General features: G+C 40.4%; 1 protein-coding gene across 2 annotated transcripts in view; it reads left to right on the top strand.

Moving 5' to 3' along the window:
• LOC120535082 (nucleus accumbens-associated protein 2-like) overlaps positions 1–24,298 on the top strand; it is a 171,869-nt gene extending 147,571 nt beyond the window's left edge. For both annotated transcript variants that reach the window (XM_039762632.1, XM_039762633.1), the window contains exons 3-6: positions 2,805–2,981; positions 13,174–13,279; positions 19,421–19,518; positions 23,077–24,298. In XM_039762632.1, the coding sequence (XP_039618566.1) occupies positions 2,805–2,981; positions 13,174–13,279; positions 19,421–19,518; positions 23,077–23,591 (896 nt within the window). In that variant the 3' untranslated portion in view covers positions 23,592–24,298. The remainder of the gene's footprint in view (positions 1–2,804; positions 2,982–13,173; positions 13,280–19,420; positions 19,519–23,076) is intronic.
• Positions 24,299–26,199: the final 1,901 nt, after the last annotated feature.

Below are 26,199 nucleotides of genomic sequence, written 5' to 3'. Positions count from 1 at the left end.
GAGGTGAGAGTACAGTGTGTGTGGTTTTCTATGGTTGAGAGGAATGGCGGGACTTGAAAAAATCTTCCAAAAAGTCTCTTCTAGTCGCAGGATTTTTTTATATAATAGAGAGACATTGACATCATTTGCTGTCATTATCTAAACTTTTAAATTGTACGGAATATTAAAAATGGCTTTGAGAATTTACCTTTTCTGGTGAATTAAAAACACTAATAGGGGGCAGAGTGGTGGCTCTGAGGCTAAGGATCTGCTCTGGGATCCCGAAGGTTGCCGGTTACTCTGCTGGGCCTTTGAACAACCTTCAATTGCTCCAGGGTCGCCGTACAATGGCTGACCCTGCACTCTGACCCCAAGGGGTATGCGAAAAACCAAGTAATTTCCTTCGGGATTAATAAAGTATAATAAAAAAAAATAATTGATACTGCTTTAAAAAACCTCATCATTGTGGATGGCAAGCAAAAAGGGATATCAGACGTAGGATATTTCAGTCTGCAATGGGCACTAAAGTCCCGACTGGCTGATTAAAGCATTTTATTTAATATGTTGTGACTTTCCAAGAAACCCCTAGATATAAGCCATTATAACTACCATACATTTGGGTGATGTTGTTATTAAACAGAAAGGGGATTTTTTAGGCTTTATGTCATAACATTATTTTATAACATTATTTCAGCGTCTCCAGCAGTCATGTGGCTTCAGAAGCACTTCCTTGCCCTGTTTAGCAAACAGCCTCTGTGCGAATGTGAGCTGCTTTTGCCAAAAAAGAAGCTATTGTTTGCTGCATGACTTTTATTTATTCATTTAACTGGACAGCATGAATTGCAGCTGTTGTGTATGTCTTGCAGCCTCATTAGAATTACTGGTCAATGGCATATATTTGCTTCAGGATTTGGAGAGATTCTGCATGCAGCATCTCTAAAAACTTCTGCCTTAAATAACTATTAATATGCACATTTAGAGCAGTATTTAGAGCATTGTGGTATTTGGCCGGCTTGTCATCCCGGCCAATACCCCCAGGCCGCCAGATGGAGCCCTCCTTGCAGTATGGAGATGCCCCGAAGACCAGCAGGGAGTCATGGACTTTGTAGTTTTTATCCTCAGCCCTGCTGGGTACCACAGGGGCCGCAAGAGGGAGATGCAGGGAGGACCGAAGATTCCTTAGTGCCCTATAACCCGGAAGTGCGTCAGAGGAAGAGCGACATGCTTCCGGGGTGAAGAAAAAGGACTTGTGCCTGACCCGGAAGTGATATTGAATCACATGGACTGGGGATTGGGAACACTTCCGGGTCAGGGAGAATAAAAGGACTATGGGAGCTCCCAGACGGAGAGCTGAGGTGGGTGGTAGGAGGGCAACGCGTCTGGGAGTTAGAGGATTGTATTTGTGATTAGTGTTTGGTTATTTATGAGTATAGTGGAGGAGAGGGTGCTTTGTGCACTGTGGCAAATTAATAAAGTCATATTTTGGACTTTTATCTGGTGTCTGGAGTCTTGGACAGGGGTTCAAGGGAGTGATACAGCCCTAATCTGTCACAGCATACATTATGTACTAGATTTCCAAAAAGTCCCTTTTCTCACGTGTCAGAGTTTGTCCCTCTTCAGTCTTGCTATTAAAGTTTGAAAAGTGCGTACTTCTATAGGGGTGAAAGAGAACTGAAAAAAAACTTTCTGTACCTTTTTGATAGATAGATAGATAGATAGATAGATACTTTATTAATCCCAAGGGGAAATTCACAAACGTTTACATGTCCTGAGTTGCACCATCTTGTATTGACATAGAGAGCGAGTCCCCCTCCTTTCTTCTTCCCGCAGGTACTTGCGTCTCTGTCCGCTCTAACTGTGCTAAACCCGGGTAGCTCCACATTAGCATCTGGGATGGTAGTTATTAGCCACGTTTCACTAAAACACAGCAAGCTGCATTCTCTGTAGGTTCTGACATTTTTCACCAGCACAGCCAGTTCGTCGATCTTATTTGGTAGTGAGTTCACATTTCCCAGGATCACAGAAGGCACCGACGGTTTATAACGCCATTTTCTCTCAAATTGCCTGGCTCTTATCTTATCTTTTATCTTTGCCCTGGCTCGGCTGCCCCAATATCGTCTTCTTACCTCGTCAAGTAAATAAGGAACCACACCGGCATGAGCATTTCTTCTCAGTGCTTTAAGCTGACTACTTGAATAGGCGAGTCTCAGAGTGTAAGAATCCATGTCAAGTAGTAAAAATAGTAAAAAAAGTAAATAAAATAAATAAAATAGTAAAAAGTGTCCAGGGAGTGATTCCACATAAAAGAAAGTGGTAGAAGTGATCAGTGAAATAGAGAAAAAAAGGTAAAAAGATAAAGTCATACACAGAGCTGCTGGAAAGGCTGCTACTCGGATGCGGCGCCGGAAATGATTTTTAATTTTTTTTAATCATTTTACATTTTTGGTATTAAGTAAGCAAAAGACAAAACCAGGTACTCAAAACCATGGCCATTTGGAGCAGTCTGGGGAAGCAGGAGTGTTTCCTTTTTGTGACTCACTTGCGACAAAGTTTGTTTTTATTTTAAGAACACCACAAAGTGGTCATTTTTTGTTTATTTGGGTTGAGAAGTACTCTGGCTGGGGGTGGTCTTCTTTTAGTTTCCCATACTTCTAGCTCTTGTGTTTTGTTTTATCATGGATTTTAGTGTACATTTTCAGCTAGAGTCCGACAAAGTATGGTGATCATCTTAATCATGATTCAGGTAATCTGATCATGGTTTTGAATGAATCATAATAATATCTTAATAGAAATGATATTCTGTCTGTCTTTTCATTGTTTTTTAGTCCAAGATAAATCTGATGTCTCAGCCATGCCCATTTCCTTGGAAAACCGTTCATGTGTACTCATTCGGAGAGACCTAGTGGCCTTGCCAGCAAGTCTCATCAGCCAAATTGGGTATAGGTGTCATCCCAAACTCTATTCTGAAGGAGATCCGGGTGAGAAGCTAGAGCTAGTAGCAGGTAATACTGTTCATATTTTGTTGTCTTCTTAAAGTAATCACATCTAATTGTAATCTTGACTTTACCTTGTATTTTTAATTTGTTTTACTTTATAAACACAATACTGTGCTATATTTCCTTGCCTGCTACATCAGTGTTTGTATTACCCTATGGTCATGAGCATGTATTAGTTACTATTGTATAAAGTTAAAGGCGAAGTTTAACAGACTTATTGGCATAGGCATATCACAATTTCTGATATATGCAGTGTTGAGTTTTTGTAGGAAACACTTTAAAAAGAAAAAGTTATATAAGCAATAAAATGGCATATAGGGACGTGCAATTGATTTTAAAATGGAAATTAGCCGAATTGAATATTCTTCTTCTTTTAGTTGCTCGCGTTAGGGGTCGCCACAGCGGATCATCTTTTTCCGTATCTTCCTGTCCTCGTCATCTTGCTCTGTCACATCCATCACCTGCATGTCCTCTCTCACCGCATCCATAAACCTTCTCTTAGATCTTCCTCTTTTCCTCTTGCCTCGCAGCTCTATCCTTAACAATCTTCTCCCAATATACCCAGCATCTCTCCTCTGCACATGTCCAAACCAACACAATCTCTCTGTCCATCCTCATCACACCCAATGCAAATCTTAGCATCTTTAACTCTGCCACCTCCAGCTCTGTCTCCTGCTTTTTGGTCAGCACCACCGTCTTCACCCTATATAACATAGCTGGTCTCACTACTGTCCTGTAGACTGTCACAAATTACTTCTGGCACTCTTCTCCACCCATTCCACACTCTTTCGCTTCTCTTCTACAAGAGAATTCTGCAATCCCCATTACTCTGTACTGTTGATTCTAAGTATTTAAACTCATCCACCTCAGCCCTGCATCCTCACCATACCACTGACTTGCCTCTCATTTATGCACATGTATTTTGTCTTGTTCCTATTGACCTTCATTCCTTTCCTCTCATGTCTCCACCTCTCCAGGTTCTCTTCAACCTGCTCCCTGTTCTCTCCACAGATCACAATGTCATCATAAAACATCACAGTCCACAGGGACTCCTGTCTAATCTTGTCTATCACCATTGAAAATAAGAAAGGGTTCAGAGCTGATTACTGATGTAATCCCACCTCCATGTTGAATGCATCCATCACTTCTACTGCAGGCCTCACCACTGTCAAACTTCTCTCATACATATCCTGTACAACTCTTAGGTACTTCCTTTCCACTCCCGACTTCCTCATACAATACCACAGCTCCTCTCGAGGCACCCTGTTATATGTTTTCTCCAGGTCCACAAAGACGCAATGCAACTCCTTCTGGCTTTTTCTATATTTCTCCGTCAACACCCTCAGAGCAAACATCGCATCTGCGGTGCTCCTTCTTGGCATGAAACCATACTGTTGCTCACTAATCATTACCTCCCTTCTTAACTGAGCTTCCACTACTCTTTCCCATAACATCATGCTGTGGCTCATTAGTTTTATCCCCCTGTAGTTACTACAGTCCTGCACATCCCCCTTATTCTTAAATATCAGCACCAGTACACTTATACTCCACTCCTCAGGCATCCTCTTACTTTCCAGGATTCCATTAAACAATCTGGTTAAAAACTCCACTGCCATCTCTCATAAACACCTTCATGCTTCCATGGATATGTCATCTTCATCAAAGGCCTTTCCATCCTCTTCATAGCAGTCCTTACTTCTTCCTCTTTGCTAATCCATTGCATTTCCTGATTCACTATCTCCACATCATCCAACCTTCTTTCTCTTTCTCATTCTCTTTATTCATCAGCCTCTCAAAGTACTCTTTCCATCTGCTCAGTTTACCCTCCTCACTTGTGAGTATGTTTCCATATCACCCTAACCTTCTGCATGTCTTTTCTAGCTCGGCCCCTCTGTCTAGCCCACCAGTCCTTTTCTCCCTCCTTAGTGTCCAACCTCTCATACAACTCATCATTTGTCTTTTCTTTAGCCTTTGCCACCTCTCTCTTCACCTTACACATTATCTCCTTGTACTCTTGTCTACTTTCTGCATCTCTCTGACGATCCCACTTCCTCTTTGCCATCCTCTTCCTCTGTATTATATTCTGTACTTTTCCATTCCACTACGAGGTTTCCTTATCCTCCTTCCTCTGTCCAGATGTCACACCAAGTACCCTTCTAACTGTCTCCCTTACCACTTCTGCTGTAGTTACCCAGCTGTCTGGTAACTCTTTACTGCCACCCAGTGCCTTTCTTACCTATTCCCTAAACTCAACCTTGCAGTCTTCCTTTTTCAACTTCCACCATTTGACCCATTGCTCTGCCTTTTCTCTCTTCCTCTTCTTGATCTCTAACGTCATCCTACAGAACAAACATAACAGAACAAGTGCACTTTGTACCTTTTGTGAAAGTGTTTCTTTGATATTTGAACTTCAGGCTTCACACATTATAAACTTCATGTCTACATTTTGTCAATTATTACAAAAACATGAAAAACGTTTCTTTTTTAACGTTGTGTTTACATAGATCGGGGTGCCCAATGCGACGATCACGATCGACGAGTAGATCGGAAAGGTAGTGCAGGTAGATAGCGTTGCATTCAAAAATAATTTTTTTAAATGTTAGTCTATCATGTATCCTCCCTATGGCACTTGATTGACATACAGGGTGGCCAGTCTGAGATCTCTTTTCTTCTAACACACTGTTTATGTTATCCCGCACACTCGATCAAACGCGCAAGCAACGGCAAAACTCCAGCTATCTAAGTGATCTAGTTAGCCTTCCAATTTATATCGACTAAAGAAGGGATTTAAAAAAGATGTTGTTTATGGGCTGGATGTGGAATTGGAAGAGGATTTTTTTCTCTCACAATGTCATAATCAAAGTGTGTTTGTCTGATCTGTCAATCTATCATTGCTATTCCAAAGAAGGAAAATGTGGAAAGGCACTTTCGAACTGTTCATAGTACTAGGGTGTTGTACCATGTTAGCCATTATGAATTTAGAGAAAAGCCAAGCAAAATAACAACAACAACAACATTTATTTATATAGCACATTTTCATACAAAAAGTAACTCAAAGTGCTTAACATAATGAAGAATAGAAAAATAAAAGACACAGTAAGAAACTAAAATAAGTCAACATTAATTAACATAGAATAAGAGTAAGGTCTGATGGCCAGGGTGGACAGAAAAAAACAAAAAAAAAACTCCAGACGGCTGGAGAAAAAAATAAAATCAGCAGGGATTCCAGACCATTAGACTGCCCAGTCCCCTGACACCTTATATTGACTTTCTAAAAAGATTACAAAATGCAAGCTTTTGAGACAACCCAGGCCCCTTCTGAACTGTTTATAAAAACTACAAAACTGACTTCCTTCCGAAAAGCAATCTGAGAAAGAGAATGGAGAGGGAACTAAAATCGCAGTTGAGACACAATGGAAGGCGTGTGTGCAACTTGACAGCATATGCTACATAGCAGGTTGAAAATTGTCTGTCAGACTTTATCTAATGGAAAAAAAGTAACAATTCGAGTGTTGCCCAATGTAATGGAATAAGAGTAGCGTTTCTTCTTCACAAATGTACTCAAGTAAAAGTAAAAAGTATGGTGCAGTAAAACTGAAGTACGATTTTTTTAAAAAGTTACTCAAGTAAATGTAATAGAGTAAATCTAACTGATTACTACCCACCTCTGATACTCAGTGTGTGTGTGTGTGTGTATATATATATATACCTGTATATACTCAGCAAAAAAAGAAACGTCCCTTTTTCAGGACTGTGTATTTCAACAATAATGTTTTAAAAATCCAAATAACTTTACAGATCTTCATTGTAAAGTGTTTAAACAATGTTTTCCATGCATGTTCAATTAACCATAATCAATGAATTAACATGCACCTGTGGAATGGTCGTTAAGACCTTAACAGCTTACAGAAAGTAGGCATTTAAGGTCACAGTTCTAAAACGCAGGACACTAAAGAGACTTGTCTACCGACTGTGAAAAACACCCAAAGAAAGATGCCCAGGGTCCCTGCTCATCTGCGTGAACGTGCATTAGGCCTGCTGCAGGGAGGCATGAGGACTGCTGAATAAATTGCCATGTCCGCACTGTGAGACGCCTAAGACAGCGCTACAGGGAGACAGGAAGGACAGCTGATCATCCTCGCAGTGGAAGACCACGTGTAACAACAGCTGCACAGGATCGGTACATCCGAATATCACACCTGCGTGACAGGTACAGGATGGCCACAACAAATGCCCGAGTCACACCAGGAACACACAATCCCTCCATCGGTGCTCAGACTGTCCGCAATAGGCTGAGAGAGGCTGGACTGAGGGCTTGTAGGCCTGTTGTAAGGCAGGTCCTTACCAGACATCATCAGCAACAACGCCGCCTATGGGCACAAACCCACCTTCACTGGACCAGACAGGAGTGGCAAAAAGTGCTCTTCACTGATGAGTCACGGTTTTGTCTCACCAGGGGTGATGAACGGATTCGTGTTTATCGTCAAAGGAATGAGCGCTACACCGAGGCCTGTACCCTGGAGTGGGATCAATTTGGATCGATGGCTAGGGCCATTCTCCCCAGAAATGTCCAGAAACTTGCAGGTGCCTTGGTGGAAGAGTGGGGTAACATCTTACAGCAAGAACTGACAAATCTGGTCCAGTCCATGAGGAGGAGATGCACTGCAGTACTTCAAGCAGCTGGTGGCCACACCACATACTGACTGGCACTTTTGATTTTGAGCCTCCCTTCATTCAGGGACACATTGTGAAACATTTTTAGTTTATGTCTTATGGTGTTGACTCTTTTAGTGTTCATACAAATATTTACACATTAAGTTTACTGAAAGTAAAAACAGTTGAAAGTCAGAGGACGTTTCTTTTATTGCTGAGTATATATATATATTATGGGGTGCCAAACAGGCAAATATAATGATTTTCGGAATATATAAAGTCAGTGTTTTGAATATATAACACCAAAACCTGAATATATAAAGTCAAAGCCTAATTTTATAAAATCAGCATTGGAATATATAAAATCATTCCCGAATATAAAAAATTTCCGCGCTTGTCATTTCATTCGTACTAGTGAAAAGCAAACTTCGACAGAAGCCACTCAGAGTCGATGGGGCTTGTGAGACTCGTCCAAAAATGTGCCCGTACAAAAAGAATAAATAAATATAGTGTTCAAAATGCCGGGTACATACATCATTTTGATTGAATTAACTGACCAGTGGGGTTTTTTTTTTAATATTTTTCTGAAGATGTTTTTGTTAACTTATTTCATTACGTTATATTAGGAGCTCATTGAGTTTGCTAAAAATGTGCCTGGGTCTTTTCAATCAATATCAATATAATCTGACTTTAAATTTATATATTCCGGAATAAGGTTATATATTCTGACGCTGACTTTATATATTCGGTAATGACTTTATATATTCTAACTCTGACTTTATATACTCAGAAATGACTTGATATAATCATGCTCTGACTTTATATATTTCGACGCTGACTTTATATATTCAGGTTTTGACCTTATATATTCCGACACTGACTATATATATATTCCAACGCTGACTTTATATATTCCGAAAATCATTGTAATTGCCTGTTTGGCACCCCATAATATATATATATATATATATATATATATATATATATATATATATAAAATCATTTGTAGGTAGATCACTTTGACCTGGTCATTTTAAAAGTAGCTTGCAAGCCGAAAAAGTGTGGGCACCCCTGACATAGATCGTTGTAGACACGGAACACACATGAAATGCATGTGTTCCAAATAACGACATAGTATTTATAAAAGATGTGATTTTGCTTGGCTTCTCACTCTATACAACTCCAAGCAACTGACACGCAGGTAAACAGACTTGAGCTGAGAAAACTGTGCGCCGGTGGGGGATGTGAAAGCAGATTGCTTGTTGTTTGCTGCTTATCAACACATTTAAAGGACAAAAGACGCTGATGGAGAGGTGAGAAGTGATTTAAGGTGGAACGGATCTACTAGTTTTTTCGTAGGCTAAGGTAATTCTAGTATTAAGGTTATGTGGTGTTTTTGGTATGGGTCAAGTTTCAGAACTGCAGTTACACCTGAGAGGAGCTCAGAAATTCTAGAGGGCATTCCTGATCCTGAGCCTCTTTACTGGTGAGTTGCTCATGCAGCTGTGCCACAGTTTATAGGATCACAACCGTTGATCATTTCTTTAGCACTCATTACTTCCTGTATATGCTTCCACATACTCCCCTGAGTACGCCAGTGTGAACATGTATTGCAGTAGGTAGCATCTGGGTAAAAATGATCTCCACACAAGGTAATCTCTGAAGACTCCAGTAGTTGTGGAAAGGCTATATTATTGGTTGTGACTTTTTTAACAGACAGCTAATTTACTGTGCCATATTTGCTCAAACTTAATTTTAGTATTTTATTGTGCTATTCCTGGTGTCATTCATTTCTTTTGCTTGCAGGAGCCAGCTGTTCAACAAAGCTTTGTAGGTGAATCAGACTCTTTTATGCTGTGGATTATTGTCTTGTTTAAGAATTAAATAAGAAGTTGCTGGGGTTCTATGCCTCAGTTTCTCTTTTGAGTTAAACATTTTCGTTACTCGCTTTAAATGAGTCTGCCACCCCGTTGTATGGTTCAGTCTTCACTAAGCTGCTGAAGTATGACAGGAATACTGGGACACATGACTTTGTCTGAACAATGGCCCCAGTTAGGATTCCTGTAATTGAATAACCAGGATCTGGCAAAAGACCCATGTTCTCAAGGGCCATTCTGCTGTGTAGCAATATTGCAGGCTTGTAGAGGTAGTATAGTTATGTGTGCCACTGAAAATTAGGGGTCCGTGGTATAGGGAGTTTTTAAATAAAAAAAAAAAAAAAATACAGCTCAAGCTCCATGGGTGTGCATGGTCAGGTAGCCCTGGGGTATTTAATGGGGAGATCAGGCTATTCACAATTAGGTTTGAATCTCCTCATTGGCTCTCCATGTGTCATAATTAGGATGCTATGCTTACTGGAGTATAAAGAAGCCTGGGTAGATTAGAAAGGAGAAAAAAGAATACAAAGGGCAAGACGGAATGAAAGCATTGAGAGAACGAGTAAGCCAGCCAGCATGGTAGAGAAGAGGCAGAATTATCAGTGGCCTCACAAGGAAGCGAGAGGAATGCCACTCCAGGAGTATTTCACTCCCATTGAGCTCCACAGAGAACCGGGGAGCAATCAAGTACTCCGGAGATCCTGCCAGACCAATGAGAGGTGGCATGACAATAAAGGTTTGGCCGCAGGCATCTGAAGGATAGAGGGCAGGATTAGATAGATAGATATGAAAGGCACTATATAATAGATAGATACTTTATTAATCCCAAGGGGAAATTCACATACTCCAGCAGCATACTGATAAAGAACAATATTAAAGAGTGAGAACAATGCAGGTATAACAGACAATAACTTTGTATAATGTTAACATTTACCCCCCCAGGTGTAAATGAAGAGTCGTATATTGTGGGGTCTCCTCAGTCTGTCAGTGAGCAGGATGGTGACAGCAGTCTGTCGCTGAAGCTGCTCCTCTGTCTGGAGATGATCCTGTTCAGTGGATGCAGTGGATTCTCCATGATTGACAGGAGCCTGCTCAGCGCCCGTCGCTCTGCCACGGATGTCAAACTGTCCAGCTCTGTGCCTACAATAGAGCCTGACTTCCTCACCAGTTTGTCGAGGTGTGAGGTGTCCCTCTTCATTATGCTGCCTCCCCAGCACACCACTGCGTAGAAGAGGGCGCTCGCCACAACCGTCTGATAGAACATCTGCAGCATCTTATTGCAGATATTGAAAGACGCCAGCCTTCTAATGAAGTATAGTCGGGTCTGTCCTCTCTTACACAGATCATCAGTATTGGCAGTCCAGTCCAGTTTATCATCCAGCTGCACTCCCAGGTATTTATAGGTCTACACCCTCAGCACAGTCACCTCTGATGATCACGGAGTCCAGGAGAGGCCTGGGTCTCCTAAAATCCACCACCAGCTCCTTGGTTTTGCTGGTGTTCAGGTGTAGGTGGTTTGAGTCGCACCATTTAACAAAGTCCTTGATTAGGTTCCTATACTCCTCCTCCTGCCCACTCCTGATGCAGCCCACTATAGCAGTGTCGTCAGTGAACTTTTGCACGTGGCAGGACTCCGAGTTGTATTTGAAGTCTGATGTATGTTGGCTGAACAGGACCGGAGAAAGTCCAGTCCCCTGCGGCGCTCCTGTGCTGCTGACCACAATGTCAGACCTGCAGTTCCCGAGACGCACATACTGAGGTCTGTCTGTAAGATAGTCCACAATCCATGGCACCAGGTATGAATCTACTGCCATCTCTGTCAGCTTGTCTCTGAGGAGCAGAGGTTGGATGGTGTTGAAGGCGCTAGAGAAGTCCAGAAACATAATTCTTACAGCACCACTGCCTCTGTCCAAGTGGGAGATGGATCGGTGTAGCATGTAGATGATGGCATCCTCCGCTCCCACCTTCTCCTGGTATGCGAACTGCAGAGGGTCGAGGGCGTGGTGGTCCTGTGGCCTCAGGTGGTGAAGCAGCAGCCGCTCCATGGTCTTCATCACATGCGATGTCAGAGCGACAGGCCGGAAGTGATTTTAGAGCCAGAGAGAGGGATCACAACTGTTGACGTGTCATCCTGGATGGAAGGCCCAATGGAGGAGCTCTGAGGAAGGAGAGAGTAAGACAAGCATGGCTATTAGGAGAATTACGAGAAAAGAGAAATTGATGTTTGACTGTTTTATTCATGGATTTTAACTTGCATTTGAAATTTAGTTATGAATGGCTTCTATCCTCACTTATGCACTGTGTTTTTATGGTCTGTTTATTATGGATGAAACTGCACTGCACTGCTTGCACCTGGATATTGTTTGGAGAGTAAAAGCACAAAGCAGTTTTGCACCGACTGGTGCTTGTCTGTTCTCATTGACCAGTGCATCTACAGATCATGATTGTTGGTGTCCTGGATCCAATGGGAGTATGCCAGCTACAAGCATTCCAGGTTTCACTCTAGCTATACTACTCATTGGGTTGAAATCTAAGTAATCAACATAGACCTCAGCATTAATGTTTGCAGTTCAGCCAATGCATATGTCTGTGTTATATTCCATTTGACATGGGATTTGTAAAAGCATGGTTAATGTTTGTGATGTACCATCTTTTGGAATGATAGAGACATAACAACTGGTCAGACACACAGACAGATCCACAGACATTGATCCTTTTATTAAGGTGGATATTCTTTTCCTTGAAATAATTTAAACAAAGGTTGAATGGTAGAAGATACCAAAAACAGTGCATTTGCTTTTGTTTTTTGGGGTTGGTTGTCCAATATAATAATTTTTCTCTCTGTAAAAGATGCCTCATGATTTTAACCATTTTTGATTTAAATATGGATGTAGGCAACTGTTTCTGATAGTAGTGTACATGCTGTGGAGGATGGCCGGTCGTTTATCCCGGCCAATACCCCCAAGCCGCCAGGTGGAGTCGTCCTTGCAGCATGGAGGTCCTCAGAAGACCAGCAGGGCATCATGGACAATGGAGTTTTTATGCACTGCCCTGCTGGATGCCATGGGGGCCACAAGAGGGAGCTGCAGGGAGGACCGAAGATTTCTTCGTGCCCTATGACCCGGATGTTCGTCATAGGAAGAGTGACGGGCTTCTGGGTTGAAGAAAAGAATTTTTACCTGACCCGGAAGTGATTGAGAATCACATGGACTGGGAATTTAGAACACTTCTGGGTCAGGGAATATAAAAGGACTGTGGGAGCTCCCAGACGGTGAGCTGAGCTGGGTGGAAGAGTGTCAACGCGTCAGGGATGTGGAGGATTGTATTATTGTAGTATTGTGAGTGATTTATATGAGTATTGTGGTGGAGAGTGTGCTTTGTGCACTGTGGCATAAAAATAAAGTCAACTTGAGGACTTTTACCTGGTGTTTGGAGTCGTGGACAGGGGTTCAAGGGAGCGAGAGTGCCCCCTATCTACCACAATGCGTAGTTTTAAGTAATCCACAGTTGTTTCATTGGCTGCACCTGATCAGTTTCTAGTGTGGCTTGACTTATTTTTCCCCAGGCTACAAGAAAGAATTTTGTTAAGATTCTAATGTGAAATAATGTTATTTGGACGCAATAATTATGTATTTATTTTTTCTTTTTATTACTATTTTATGCTATAGGTACAGCAGTGTACATTACTCGTGGCCAGCTCATGAATTGTCACTTGTGTGCTGGAGTCAAGCATAAAGTTCTCTTGCGTAGACTTCTTGCTACTTTCTTTGACAGGTAAGGCATTATTTCAACTCCAGAATGAGTATGTTCAGTTACTAAACTGTGAAAATGGGTAATAGAGGTTTGAATAATTTGAATGAAACGTCAGGCAAACAAAATGTAATTTTTATGTGGCCTTTAATTTTTATAAGTTAAATGTAAATTGTACATTTTTGTACATCTTCCAAATTCTTTGATGTTTTTTTGACAGTGTTGAACCTAAATCAGTGGTTCTCAACCTGTGGGGTGGGCCCCCCTAGGGGGACGTGAAGTAATAAAAAAGGGGCCGCGAAGATGTGAAAAAAAGAAAACAAGAATCAAAAATATGAAAAAAAAACATCTGTTGAAACCAAAACAAATGAACTTAAACTTCATTCTGATACTAGAACAATAAATATAGAGTTAGATAAATGTCGATAAAAGTTAAGTAGGTATAATAAAATATGCATCTACATTTCAAAAAAATGTTAGGGGGGGCGCGATTAAAACTGTTATGAAAACTCAGGTTGCAAATACTTCAAGGTTGAGAAACGCTGACCCAATCCTCCTCCAGCTATGTTCTTATTTCTTCAGAACTTCAGTTTCTTTGGTTACTGACACTTCCACTTACTTATTATAGGGTCACCTGTGTCATAATTAGGATGCTATGCTTACTGGAGTATAAAGAAGCCTGGGTAGATTAGAAAGGAGAAAAAAGAATACAAAGGGAAAGACGGAATGAAAGCATTGAGAGAACGAGTAAGCCAGCCAGCATGGTAGAGAAGAGGTAGAATTATCGGTGGCCTCACAAGGAAGCGAGAGGAATGCCACTCCAGGAGTATTTCACTCCCATTGAGCTCCACAGAGAACCGGGGAGCAATCAAGTACTCCGGAGATCCTGCCAGACCAATGAGAGGTGGCATGACAATAAAGGTTTGGCCGTAGGCATCTGAAGGATAGAGGGCAGGATTAGATAGATAGATATGAAAGGCACTATATAATAGATAGATACTTTATTAATCCCAAGGGGAAATTCACATACTCCAGCAGCATACTGATAAAGAACAATATTAAAGAGTGAGAACAATGCAGGTATAACAGACAATAACTTTGTATAATGTTAACATTTACCCCCCCAGGTGTAAATGACACTTCCACTTACTTATTATAGGGTCACCTCTCAATTATTTAACATTTTCTTCTTTGCTTATTGAGCATTCTGTATAACAAGCAAATGTGATGTTACATAATATGAATAGAAGAAATCGCTTCCTATTTTATGTGTATTCTTCCAAATTATTTGGAGACAAAATTAAGATGACCATTTTATTAGAAAAAGAAGAGTAAAAAATCAATTCAGTCTAGAACAAAATTTATTCATATTGCGCATTTTCATACAAATAGTGTAGCTCAAAATACTTTATAAGAATCAAGAAGAAAAAAAGAAAGTTCACAAATTTAATGTAGAAACTGAATCTTTGGTTTAAAATGTGCCTCATCGTAAGCTTGTTACAAAAGTGGTAGGATTTTACCAAAGAAAAACCTTGTTATTTTCCAGTGAAAATTGTTGTATTTAAAAAGGGTTGTACTTAAAAAGTCTGTACATTTATTTTTCAAACCTGTTTTTCTCCAATTTATTGAGAAGCCAAAGACTATTCTGGCAATAACAAATATAAAGGTGGTAGTCTACCATATGGCATATTAATGTATTTAAATCTGAGCTATTTCTCAAAGTCAACTAATGGAACACAAGCCTTTATTTTCAGAATTTCTCTCTGTATTGTATGATGCACGTTGCAAAGTGTATAAATGTATAGGTCCATCCTTTATATTTTAATGCTTATGCAGGGACCTGCCTTTTGTACATATTTTTGACTCTCTGCAACTCTGAATATTTAGACAGAAGTATCTGAAACAAGGCAAATAAACAAGCAACATGAATGCCTCTTCTGGTTACACTGCAAGACTTTATAGTGATGGCCTGAGATGCATCATAGTTCTAGAGTGATTCCAAATTGTGAAAAGCACATGGCCATGTTTCCTTTCCCTGATCAGTTGTGGCCTTCTTACATCTGTGATGGAACCAGGGGTGACAACGAGGCCCAGTCCCCCAAACACAAACACACAATGAGTCCTGGGTTCAAATAATGGAAAGTTTATTAAACCACGTCTTCCATAAAGTTGTAAAAAGCACAAAGGCACAAGTTTTCTCGCTTCACAATACCTTTATTTCACTATCACTACCACACAGCCCTCCTCCAACTGCACGTCCTCCCAGCTCCGAGTCGCCTGGAAAAAGGATTGTGGTCCCTTTTATTATGTACCCAGGAGTACTTCTGGTGCCAGGGCGATTGCCCAGATGTAAGCACTTCCCGGTCACGTGGAAGTCCATTATAACAGTGAGCTTGTCTCCCTGCAGTGCCCTCTTGTGGCACCCAGTGACCCCAGCAGGGCTGCTCTGCTGGACTACATCACCTGGAATGCCCACTGGGCACTGATATCCTGGGCAGCTGCCATCTAGCGTGCTGGGGGAGATAAAAAACCCCAGCGAAATCTTCTCTTTTCAGTGGGCTGTCCGTCCATTCCTTCTGGTCTTTCCTTCCGGGTCTGATCCCCTTCTCCTCCCCGGCCGGGTTGCCTATCTGCCTGTTAGGAGCCTCCTGTCCGGGTAAGGAACCATCCCCTCTTCTGGCTGGGATGCCTGTCCAGCCCATGTGGCATCTACACATCATATCCCTGGTTGCAGTCTTTTTGAGATGGATGTTACCTCAGTTATGGAAGCTGAAAGAGGACATACAATATTTTTTTTTCATTGTTTTCTCAACTTAACTGTATAATTTTCTGAAGGAAGTGTAATATCGTTAGTTTTTGTTGTTGTTTTTTTTTTTAAGTTATTTTCTTGAGATCTTAAGGAAAACAAAATGTATCCTTTGCATGACAACAACTGATTTTAGTAGCAGCAACTGATGAAAACTTGTGTGATAAGTACACAAATGTAAGGTCATTTGCATCATGGGTTTCTTTTAGTGGTCTAATCATGTTGGATGATTTGTTGCATTTCTGCGTTGCGTTGCTTTGTATCAGACTGCAACGACTAACATAGACTTGATTTCACTGCCGATACCTGATCTGATTATTTTTGGACAAACCCAAGCCCCCTCCCCAGCTGTGAGTTTATTATAGCTGTCTGTATGCCAAATGTAATGTGGTCCCCTTCTTCAGTGTCTCCTGCGTCTTATTTGCAGAATGCCCTCTTAGTCCAAACATACAGAAATTGTACTTCACACACAAGATCTTTAGTGACAGATTCCCATCAACTAAGCACTCGGCTATATGCTTAGGGAAACAGTCTGTTATCTCGAGAAAACAATAAAGAAAAGAAATGATACTGCACATTCTCGGTGTTTACAGTATTTGTGACATTGCCACAGGCTCATGCAAAACTTGTAAAGACTTACTCAGCTTTCTGTGTTATGTAAAAAATGAGTACCTTGTTACATAGCATCTATAGCTCTATTCAGATTATCCATGTATCCATTATCCAACCAGCTATATCCTACCTACAGGGTCGCGGGGGTCGGCTGGAGCCAATCCCAGCCAACACAGGGCACAAGGCAGGAAACAAATTCTGGGCAGGGCGCCAGTCCATCCATCTATCCATCCATTTTCTAACCCGCTGAATCCAAACACAGGGTCACGGGGGTCTGCTGGAGCCAATCCCAGCCAACACAGGGCACAAGGCAGGAACCAATCCTGGGCAGGGTGCCAATCCACCGCAGTCTATTCAGATTAGATTAGTTTAACACCAGGAGGTAGGATAAGGCAATTATTACTAGTGGATCTTAGTCCTGTCTGAGTTGCTCTTGTCATTAACTTTTTATGGAGTGCTTATTCACATCTAAATAAAGGTTACGAAGCTTTTTACCTTTTTTAAAAAGGTTATTAAAAAAAATATAACCCCAGGTTAAACTAGTCATGTGTCGATCAACATGTCAGTAAAAGTGTCATTTAAGCAATTCATCCATCCATCCATCCACCCATTACCCAACCCGCTATATCGTAACACAGGGTCACGGGGGGTCTGCTGGAGCCAATCCCAGCCAACACAGGGCACAAGGCAGGAACAAATCCCCGGGCAGGGCGCCAGCCCACCGCAGGACACACACACACAACCCAAACCAAGCACAAACTGTGGACAATTTTAGGATCACCAATGAACCTAACTTGCATGTCTTTGAACTGTGGGAGGAAACTGGACTACCCAGAGGAAACCCACACAGACACGGGGAGAACATGCAAACTTCACGCAGGTAGGACCTGGGAAGCAAACCCAGGTCTCCTTACTGTGAGGCAGCAGCGCTGCCCACTGCGCTACCGTGCCACCCCTGAGCAATTCACATATGTCAGAAGTCCTCAAATAATAATTACTTTATCCAATGCTAAAAGTGAGAAAAAAAAAACTTGTTTTTGTACATGCTAATTAACGGAGGACGGGTTATTTGTTCAAAGATCTTAACACTAAAATTACCAGAGCCTACGAAAAAAACTCGTAGATCCATCCCACCTTAAATCGCTTCTTAAAACCGTTCTCACCTCTCCGCCAGCGTCTTTTGTCCTCTAAATGTAGATAATAAATAATAATTTAATCAAACACAGGAACATATGTTAGTGTACAAGTATATCAAAACAAGTGCACTTTTATTCTAGACTATAAGTGAATAAAAAATAAAGCAAGTTACAGTAGGCGGTTGATTCGACAGCTTGCGTGGTGCAAGGCTTTTTTTCTGCAGTTATATTTTTGAATAAAATTGTTCTGTTATATTTGTACCTTTTGTGAAACTTAATTTGATATTTGGACTTCAGGCTTCATACATTATATAGTTTATGCCTACATTTTGTCATTTACTACTACAATATGAAAAACGTTTCTGTTTTAAAAATGTGTTTACACGGATTACTGTAGAAACGGAACACACGTGAAATACGTGTATTCCCAATAATGATCTATTATTTCCACTCTAAAACTCCACTTCACTCCCAGATAATCAATCAAGGCGTGAGCTGGGAGAAGTTTGTGCACGTTATAAGTCGGTGGGGGGATGGAATAGCCGGTTACTTGCAGCTTTTCTTTATCAGTACATTTAGATGACAAAAGACGCTGGCGGAGAGGTGAGAACGGTTTTAAGAAGCGATTTAAGGTGGGATGGATCTACGAGTTTTTTCGTAGGCTCTGGTAATTCTAGTGTTAAAGTATGCTGATGTGCAAAAGTTATACCAAAACTCTGAGGGATAATGCGGTTCGTGTATTGGGGTTTCTACTTGGAAGTGCAAACTGACATATTGCTCTTATAAATAAGGGTTGCTAATGTGTTCTGAACTGACGGTACACTCTAGTACTCATATGGTAAGACTGCGTATATGCTGGCATGGAGTACCAGTGCATACTGGCCCACCTTAAGCACTGACATTCCACTACCTTTTGATGTAAAACTGATTATTTCTGATTTTTCTATTCTGATTTTTAATCTGTCCATTTCTATAACCCCTTGTTTCTTCACTATTTTACACCCAAATATAGTGACTTGATGCCTTTTAGGGTAATGAGCTGTAAATTAAATGTACTTATCATTTGCATTTCCACTGACAGGTTAGCTTTCACCACACAGATAAAAATAGAATAAAGACCATAGCCAGTCACACTTGACTTTACAGCTTTGCAGACGTGACAGAGGATAATGACGGGATGAAAAGAGTACAGAGTGAAAAAGAAATGAAATAGTGGACATACACAAGCAATGATTTTTTTTTTTATTGTCTCTTCACAAAACGCTTCATCTAAATGATAACTTCTGCTCTTACCTCCTTGCTAATGAGGTAATGCATCTTTATTTTATGCATCACAAGCATTAGTAAATGTTTTTATAGTTACGTAATTAACCTGGAAAGAGACATAGTACATCTTTAGACTCTGGAATCTCTAACCAACTGTTATACAAATGATAATTAGGTTATGATTAATTAAGGTCCCATTTTACTTCCTTTGCATCATTTTTCAGAAAAAAAAAAGTCCTAAAGAAAATGCTTTAATCTTATGTGTACTGCATGTATGCTTAGAATTTCATTTTCAAACCTCATTACTCTCCCAATCCCCTGTAATAAGTTGGCTGTACTTTTCAGAAACACTCTGGCTAACAGTTGTGGAACTGGAATACGCTCATCAACTAGTGACCCTAGCAGGAAACCATTGGACAGCCGTGTTCTGAATGCTGTAAAGCGTGAGTTGCATTTACTTAACATTTTAACTTACAGTTAAGTTGAAGTGTCAGACTTTAGCTAATGAAATAAGAGTGTTTAAATATATTTTACTTTACTTTATACTGCCATGCATGACATATGCTTCACTCCTGGAGAGATTATAAATGGATGCAGCAAAAAATCCATCTTTGTTGGAACTTAAAATAAATCTTCATTTTATTTTGCCAACTTGTAGTATTCTAACTAGTTAGTAAATAATTTATTGATATTTAAAATAGACCTATTTTGATTTTTTACTGTAACACTAATTGGCCCATAAGTGCCCCTTGTGGTCGTTGTTGTTCCTACATACCCAAACACAGGGATCTTTTTATTATGTAGAGAAGAGTGATTTAGGGATTATAAAAACTTAACATGGCAAAACATCCAAGTAAAGTCATTTTTGCATGTTGGTTTACTGACACCACAACAAGGTTCAGAGACTGTATTATTTTTGAGCTGTTAAAAACATTATGTAAAAGTTATTTTTTTTTTATTTCTTTCAGTGGAAGAAAATTAGAGAACAGAGCATTTTGACTTTATAATCTAAGGAACCAATAATGTGCATTTAACACTAGAATTACCAGAGCCTACGAGAAAACATTCACACATTCTGTAGTTTATGCCTACATTTTGTAACATTTATTACTAAAATATGAAAAAGTTTCTGTTTTAACAATGTGTTTACACAGATTACTGTAAAAACAGAACACACATGAAATGCGTGTGTTCCAAATAACGATCTATTATTTCCACTCTAAAACTCTAGCAGTTCACTCACTCCCAGATAATCAAACAAAGCATGAGCTGGGAGAACTTAATGAACTTTCTGCGACGGTGGGGTGATAGAATAGCCGGCTGCTTGCTGCTTGTCTCAATCGGCACATTTACAGGACAAAAGACGCAGATGGAGAGGTGCGAACGGATTTAAGGTGGGCCGGATTTACGAGTTTTCTCATAGGCTCTGGTAATTCTAGTGTTAACCACCTTTGATATTTTATTTATTTTTTTAAGTACATGAATAACCTTAACTTCTGAGTCTTTTTTACGCTTTTGAAGATACTCACTTATAGTTTTTCCTGTTAGAAATATTGTTTAAATGTCACTTTCATGTTAGTAATTGTAAATGCTTGCCATAATAATGTTGGTTGCATGGAATTAGATTTATTTAAGCTTTTACAAATTAAACATCAGTATCAACATACCACATAATGACAACAGTAATCATCATTCTTCAACAGCTTATAAAGAATTGTTTAACTATGAACACCCTTATATTCATCAAATTGCAGACACCACTTAAAGGAAGAGTTTGGTATTTTTGAAGTCAGTTATTTTTTGTGGCATAAATTCATTTGTACTACAATAAGTTAAATTAAGTTGTATGTGTAAACCAAAAAAAACGTTCTTCCCACACCAGCTTACATTTGTGGGCCTTTGGACTGCTACCTGAAATAAAGTTAAAGCTTTAAAAACTGATTCAATTTTAAAATAGCTTTGACTTTAAAAATATCACATTCATCATTGTAGTGTCAAGATGTTCATGTATCTATGTGGGGTTAGCCTCTAAGCTGTTCACTGCGCTGTTAATTCATATATTCTTGTATATGTATTAGTATGGATGAAACAGTGACACAGAGGTGGTGATACTTCTTCACAACAAGGAGACTGGGTTTCATATCCTGGGTGCTCATAGTGTGAACTTTGCATGTACTTCGTATGTCCACATTGGTTTTCTCTGGGTGCTCCAACTCCCTTCCACAGTCCAAAGACATACTGTATGTATGTATTATATATATCTACAGTGGTCTGAAAAACTATTTGCCCCCTTCCTGATTTCTTATTCTTTTGCATGTTTGTCACACAAAATGTTTCTGATCATCAAACACATTTAACCATTAGTCAAATATAACACAAGTAAACACAAAATGCAGTTTTTAAATGATGGTTTTTATTATTTAGGGAGAAAAAATCCAAACCTACATGGCCCTGTGTGAAAAAGTAATTGCCCCCTGAACCTAATAACTGGTTGGGCCACCCTTAGCAGCAATAACTGCAATCAAGCGTTTGCGATAACTTGCAATGAGTCTTTTACAGCGCTCTGGAGGAATTTTGGCCCACTCATCTTTGCAGAATTGTTGTAATTCAGCTTTATTTGAGGGTTATCTAGCATGAACCGCCTTTTTAAGGTCATGCCATAGCATCTCAATTGGATTCAGGTCAGGACTTTGACTAGGCCACTCCAAAGTCTTCATTTTGTTTTTCTTCAGCCATTCAGAGGTGGATTTGCTGCTGTGTTTTGGGTCATTGTCCTGTTGCAGCACCCAAGATTGCTTCAGCTTGAGTTGACGAACAGATGGCCGGACATTCTGCTTCAGGATTTTTTGGTAGACAGTAGAATTCATGGTTCCATCTATCACAGGAAGCCTTCCAGGTCCTGAAGCAGCAAAACAACCCCAGACCATCACACTACCACCACCATATTTTACTGTTGGTATGATGTTCTTTTTCTGAAATGCTGTGTTCCTTTTACGCCAGATGTAACGGACATTTGCCTTCCAAAAGTTCAACTTTTGTCTCATCAGTCCACAAGGTATTTTCCCAAAAGTCTTGGCAATCATTGAGATGTTTCTTAGCAAAATTGAGACGAGCCCTAATGTTCTTTTGCTTAACAGTGGTTTGCGCCTTGGAAATCTGCCATGCAGGCCGTTTTGCCCAGTCTCTTTCTTATGGTGGAGTCGTGAACACTGACCTTAATTGAGGCAAGTGAGGCCTGCAGTTCTTTAGACGCGTTGTCCTGGGGTCTTTTGTGACCTCTCGGATGAGTCGCCTCTGCGCTCTTGGGGTAATTTTGGTCGGCCGCCACTCTTGGGAAGGTTCACCACTGTTCCATGTTTTTGTCATTTGTGGATAATGGCTCTCACTGTGGTTCGCTGGAGTCCCAAAGCTTTAGAAATGGCTTTATAACCTTTACCAGACTGATAGATCTCAATTACTTCTGTTCTCATTTGTTCCTGAATTTCTTTGGATCTTGGCATGATGTCTAGCTTTTGAGGTGCTTTTGGTCTACTTCTCTGTGTCAGGCAGCTCCTATTTAAGTGATTTCTTGATTGAAACAGGTGTGGCGGTAATCAGGCCTGGGGGTGGCTACGGAAATTGAACTCAGGTGTGATACACCACAGTTAGGTTATTTTTAACAAGGGGGCAATTACTTTTTCACACAGGGCCATGTAGGTTTGGATTTTTTCTCCCTAAATAATAAAAACCATCATTTAAATCTGCATTTTGTGTTTACTTGTGTTATATTTGACTAATGGTTAAATGTGTTTGATGATCAGAAACATTTTGTGTGACAAACATGCAAAAGAATAAGAAATCAGGAAGGGGGCAAATAGTTTTTCATACCACTGTATATGTATTAGATGGATATTTTCAAAGATGTATCAAGTAAGATCTATTGATTTGTGGATTAAACATGACACTTTTTTCTCAGTGTAGAAAATTACAGATATATATTTCTCTTTTCTTTTCCTGTTCAGTTTACTGTCAGAACTTTGCACCTAATTTCAAGGAAAGCGAGATGAATGTGATTGCAGCTGACATGTGCACCAATGCACGGCGTGTCCGCAAGAGATGGTTGCCCAAGATTAAATCCATGCTGCCAGAAGGAATGGAAGTGTATAGAGGTGCGACACAAGGGAGTGCTGGCATGCCCTTTGAATCCGATTTCCCAGTGCTGACCGCTGCTGGTCTTGGTTTTGAGCAACGCATCTATACTGAGCGCAAGGAACCAATCAGAACTCATCCAGCTCCTGGCCTTGAGGCCGAGTGCAGCTCTGAGCAGCCCTTTGAACACAGGGCTGTAGATGTGCAGGAGCCAGAGGTTGCAGGGGGAGAGGAGGAAGAGGAAGAGGAAGAGGAGGAACAGGAAGAGGAGATACTTGAAGGTGCAGATGGCCCAGAGGCGCCAACTTCTCACAACCCCAGAGATGATGTCGCAAGCCTTCCTCACCCTCCAGTAGGACAGCAGGAGGAGTTTACGGAGCAGCTGTAAAAGAAGAATGTACTAAGGGTGCAAAATAACATTTTCTTTAATTGGCCTGGAGAAATACACACTCAAACACCTTAATTTGTTTTGCAGAGATGTTGGCATCTGTGCAGGCTTATAAGCAGTTGGTATTAGTGGACAGATAAGCCACTTCCCAGTATTTTGTATGAATATGTGATACTAGGTACAGTACATGCAGTTAAAACAGAGTATAAATTGGTGAAGAATTGCCCCCCCCCCATACCCCCAAAAGTACTTTTGTAGAGTTTGATTTTTAACTGCTGTTCTCCATTATATTTGAGGTGACTTTTGTTTTTGTTTCCCCATTTTAAATTTCCGTAATCTGCGAGATGTATATCTAGGCTAAATTTAAATTTTTAACAGAGCTTTCCCAGTTGGATATATATTTTTTTTTCATTAGCCTAATGGACCCCAAACTATGCAGTTTTCTAATCACGTGTACAACTGGTCCATTCAAAAATAATTCTGCATCAAGTAAAGCTCTTCATAATTCTGTACATACCAAAATCAAACTTTCCTCTGAACTCTCCATTTTCTTTTGGACATTTTTGTTGTATGCTTGTCCCACAAGAGCAGACATTCTCTGTTGTATATGGGTCAACTTTGTCACACCCTAAATAGATAGATAGATAGATAGATAGATAGATAGATAGATAGATAGATAGATAGATAGATAGATAGATAGATAGATATGAAAGGCACTATAAGATAGATAGATACTTTATTAATCCCCAAGGAGAACTTCACATACTCCAGCAGCAGCATACTGATAAAAACAATATTAATTAAAGAGTGATAAAAATGCAGTGCAAGTTAAAAAATGCGAGGTGGAGAGTGCGAGGCAGGTGTAACAGACAATAACTTTGTATAATGTTAACGTTTACCCCCCCAGGTGGAATTGAAGAGTCGCATAGTGTGGGGTCTCCTCAGTCTGTCAGTGGAGCAGGATGGTGACAGCAGTCTGTCGCTGAAGCTGCCCCTCTGTCTGGAGATGATCCTGTTCATTGGATGCAGTGGATTCTCCATGATTGACAGGAGTCTGCTCAGCGCCACGGATGTCAAACTGACCAACTTCATGCCTACAATAGAGCCTGCCTTCCTCACCAGTTTGTCCAGGCGTGAGGCGTCCCTTCTTCTTTATGCTGCCTCCCCAGCACACCACCGCGTAGAAGAGGGTGCTCGCCACAACCATCTGGTAGAACATCTGCAGCTTCTTCTTGCAGATGTTGAAGGACGCCAGCCTTCTAATGAAATATAGTCGGCTCTATCCTCTCTTGCACAGATCATCAGTATTGGCAGTCCAGTCCAGTTTATCATCCAGCTGCACTCCCAGGTATTTATAGGTCTGTACCCTCTGCACAGTCACCTCTGATGATCACGGGGTCCATGAGGGGCCTGGGTCTCCTAAAAGCCACCACCAGCTCCTTGGTTTTTCTGGTGCTCAGGTGTAGGTGGTTTGAGTCGCACCATTTAACAAAGTAAAAATAATAAATAGAAAGCAGCTGAAATTCTGAACCTACGTATTACTTTCCTTTGTCAAAAAAATCGCTTTCGTTACTAAGTCTGCTACCCTGTAGGCAGGAGTAGCTAAAATCTAAAAATGATTTATTCATATACAAAAGTAATAAACTTTAAAAAGCAGAGCTTAGACGCTGATGTCATGATAATATTATAAGGGTAAGGCCCTTTGCTCCATTTTCTTTGGCGTTTCATGCCTAAGCAGATTCTTTTTTGTGTTACGGTCCAACTGTGGCACCTTTTGCTCTTGTAATTCATTTCATAATTTATTTCAGAAATATTTGTCAAATCTCACTACGTCAAGGTCACAACATTTAATTGTACTGGCCTGTTTCCTTTAATATAAAGCACTTTAGTGATCTGAATATAAAAAGCAACGCTCTTTTAATTTTACAGCGTGCAAGAAATATAATGTACAGTTTACGGGGGAAACCCTTTCATATTTTGGCAGAAGTTACTTTTTTAACAGGAGATATAGCCATTTAGCTGCAAAAAAATCTACATTTAGTAGTTACCCTGCTGACGGGTGAGCTAGCAAAATAATTTTAAAAAAGCAAGATAATTAATAGCTGTCTTTATGACCTAGGGTATGAGCCAAACAGGTATTCAGGGGCGTCTTCTGCTGGGGCAGTAAAGTGAGACCCTTACGTATAGGAGGAAAAATGTTCTGTATTGTGTAGGGTTGATGCTTATAGAAGTCTATGTAGGTGAAACACTCTGATTAATCTAGTAAACGTTTTTCTGGCATTTGCTGCAGCTTCCAGAGGAAATTCAACCCATGGGTGTCATAAATGTGCTTCCTAGGCCTATTTGTCAAACTTTGGTGGCCTGCTTATACAGTGGCATGCTTTCTCGTAGGACTTTCGAGAACCTTCTTATGCATTGTGCTGTATTTGTCTCTGTGTGTTGATTGGTTTCTCTTGTTATTTGGCCGTTTTTTAGAGGTCAACTTTTTATTGTAGGAGAAACCTTTGAGCATCTAGAGCAGACAGTCTCCATATGTGCCACTATAAGAAAATAAAAGAGCATTGTAGGATGCTTGTGACAGGTATCGATCAAATGGGGCCCACATGCA

This window comes from Polypterus senegalus, chromosome 9 (assembly GCF_016835505.1).
Source record: "Polypterus senegalus isolate Bchr_013 chromosome 9, ASM1683550v1, whole genome shotgun sequence".
NCBI classification, from domain to species: Eukaryota; Metazoa; Chordata; class Cladistia; order Polypteriformes; family Polypteridae; genus Polypterus; species Polypterus senegalus.
The sequence above is the reverse complement of the archived record's forward strand: the minus strand, read 5'-3'. Positions and strand labels throughout refer to the sequence as shown.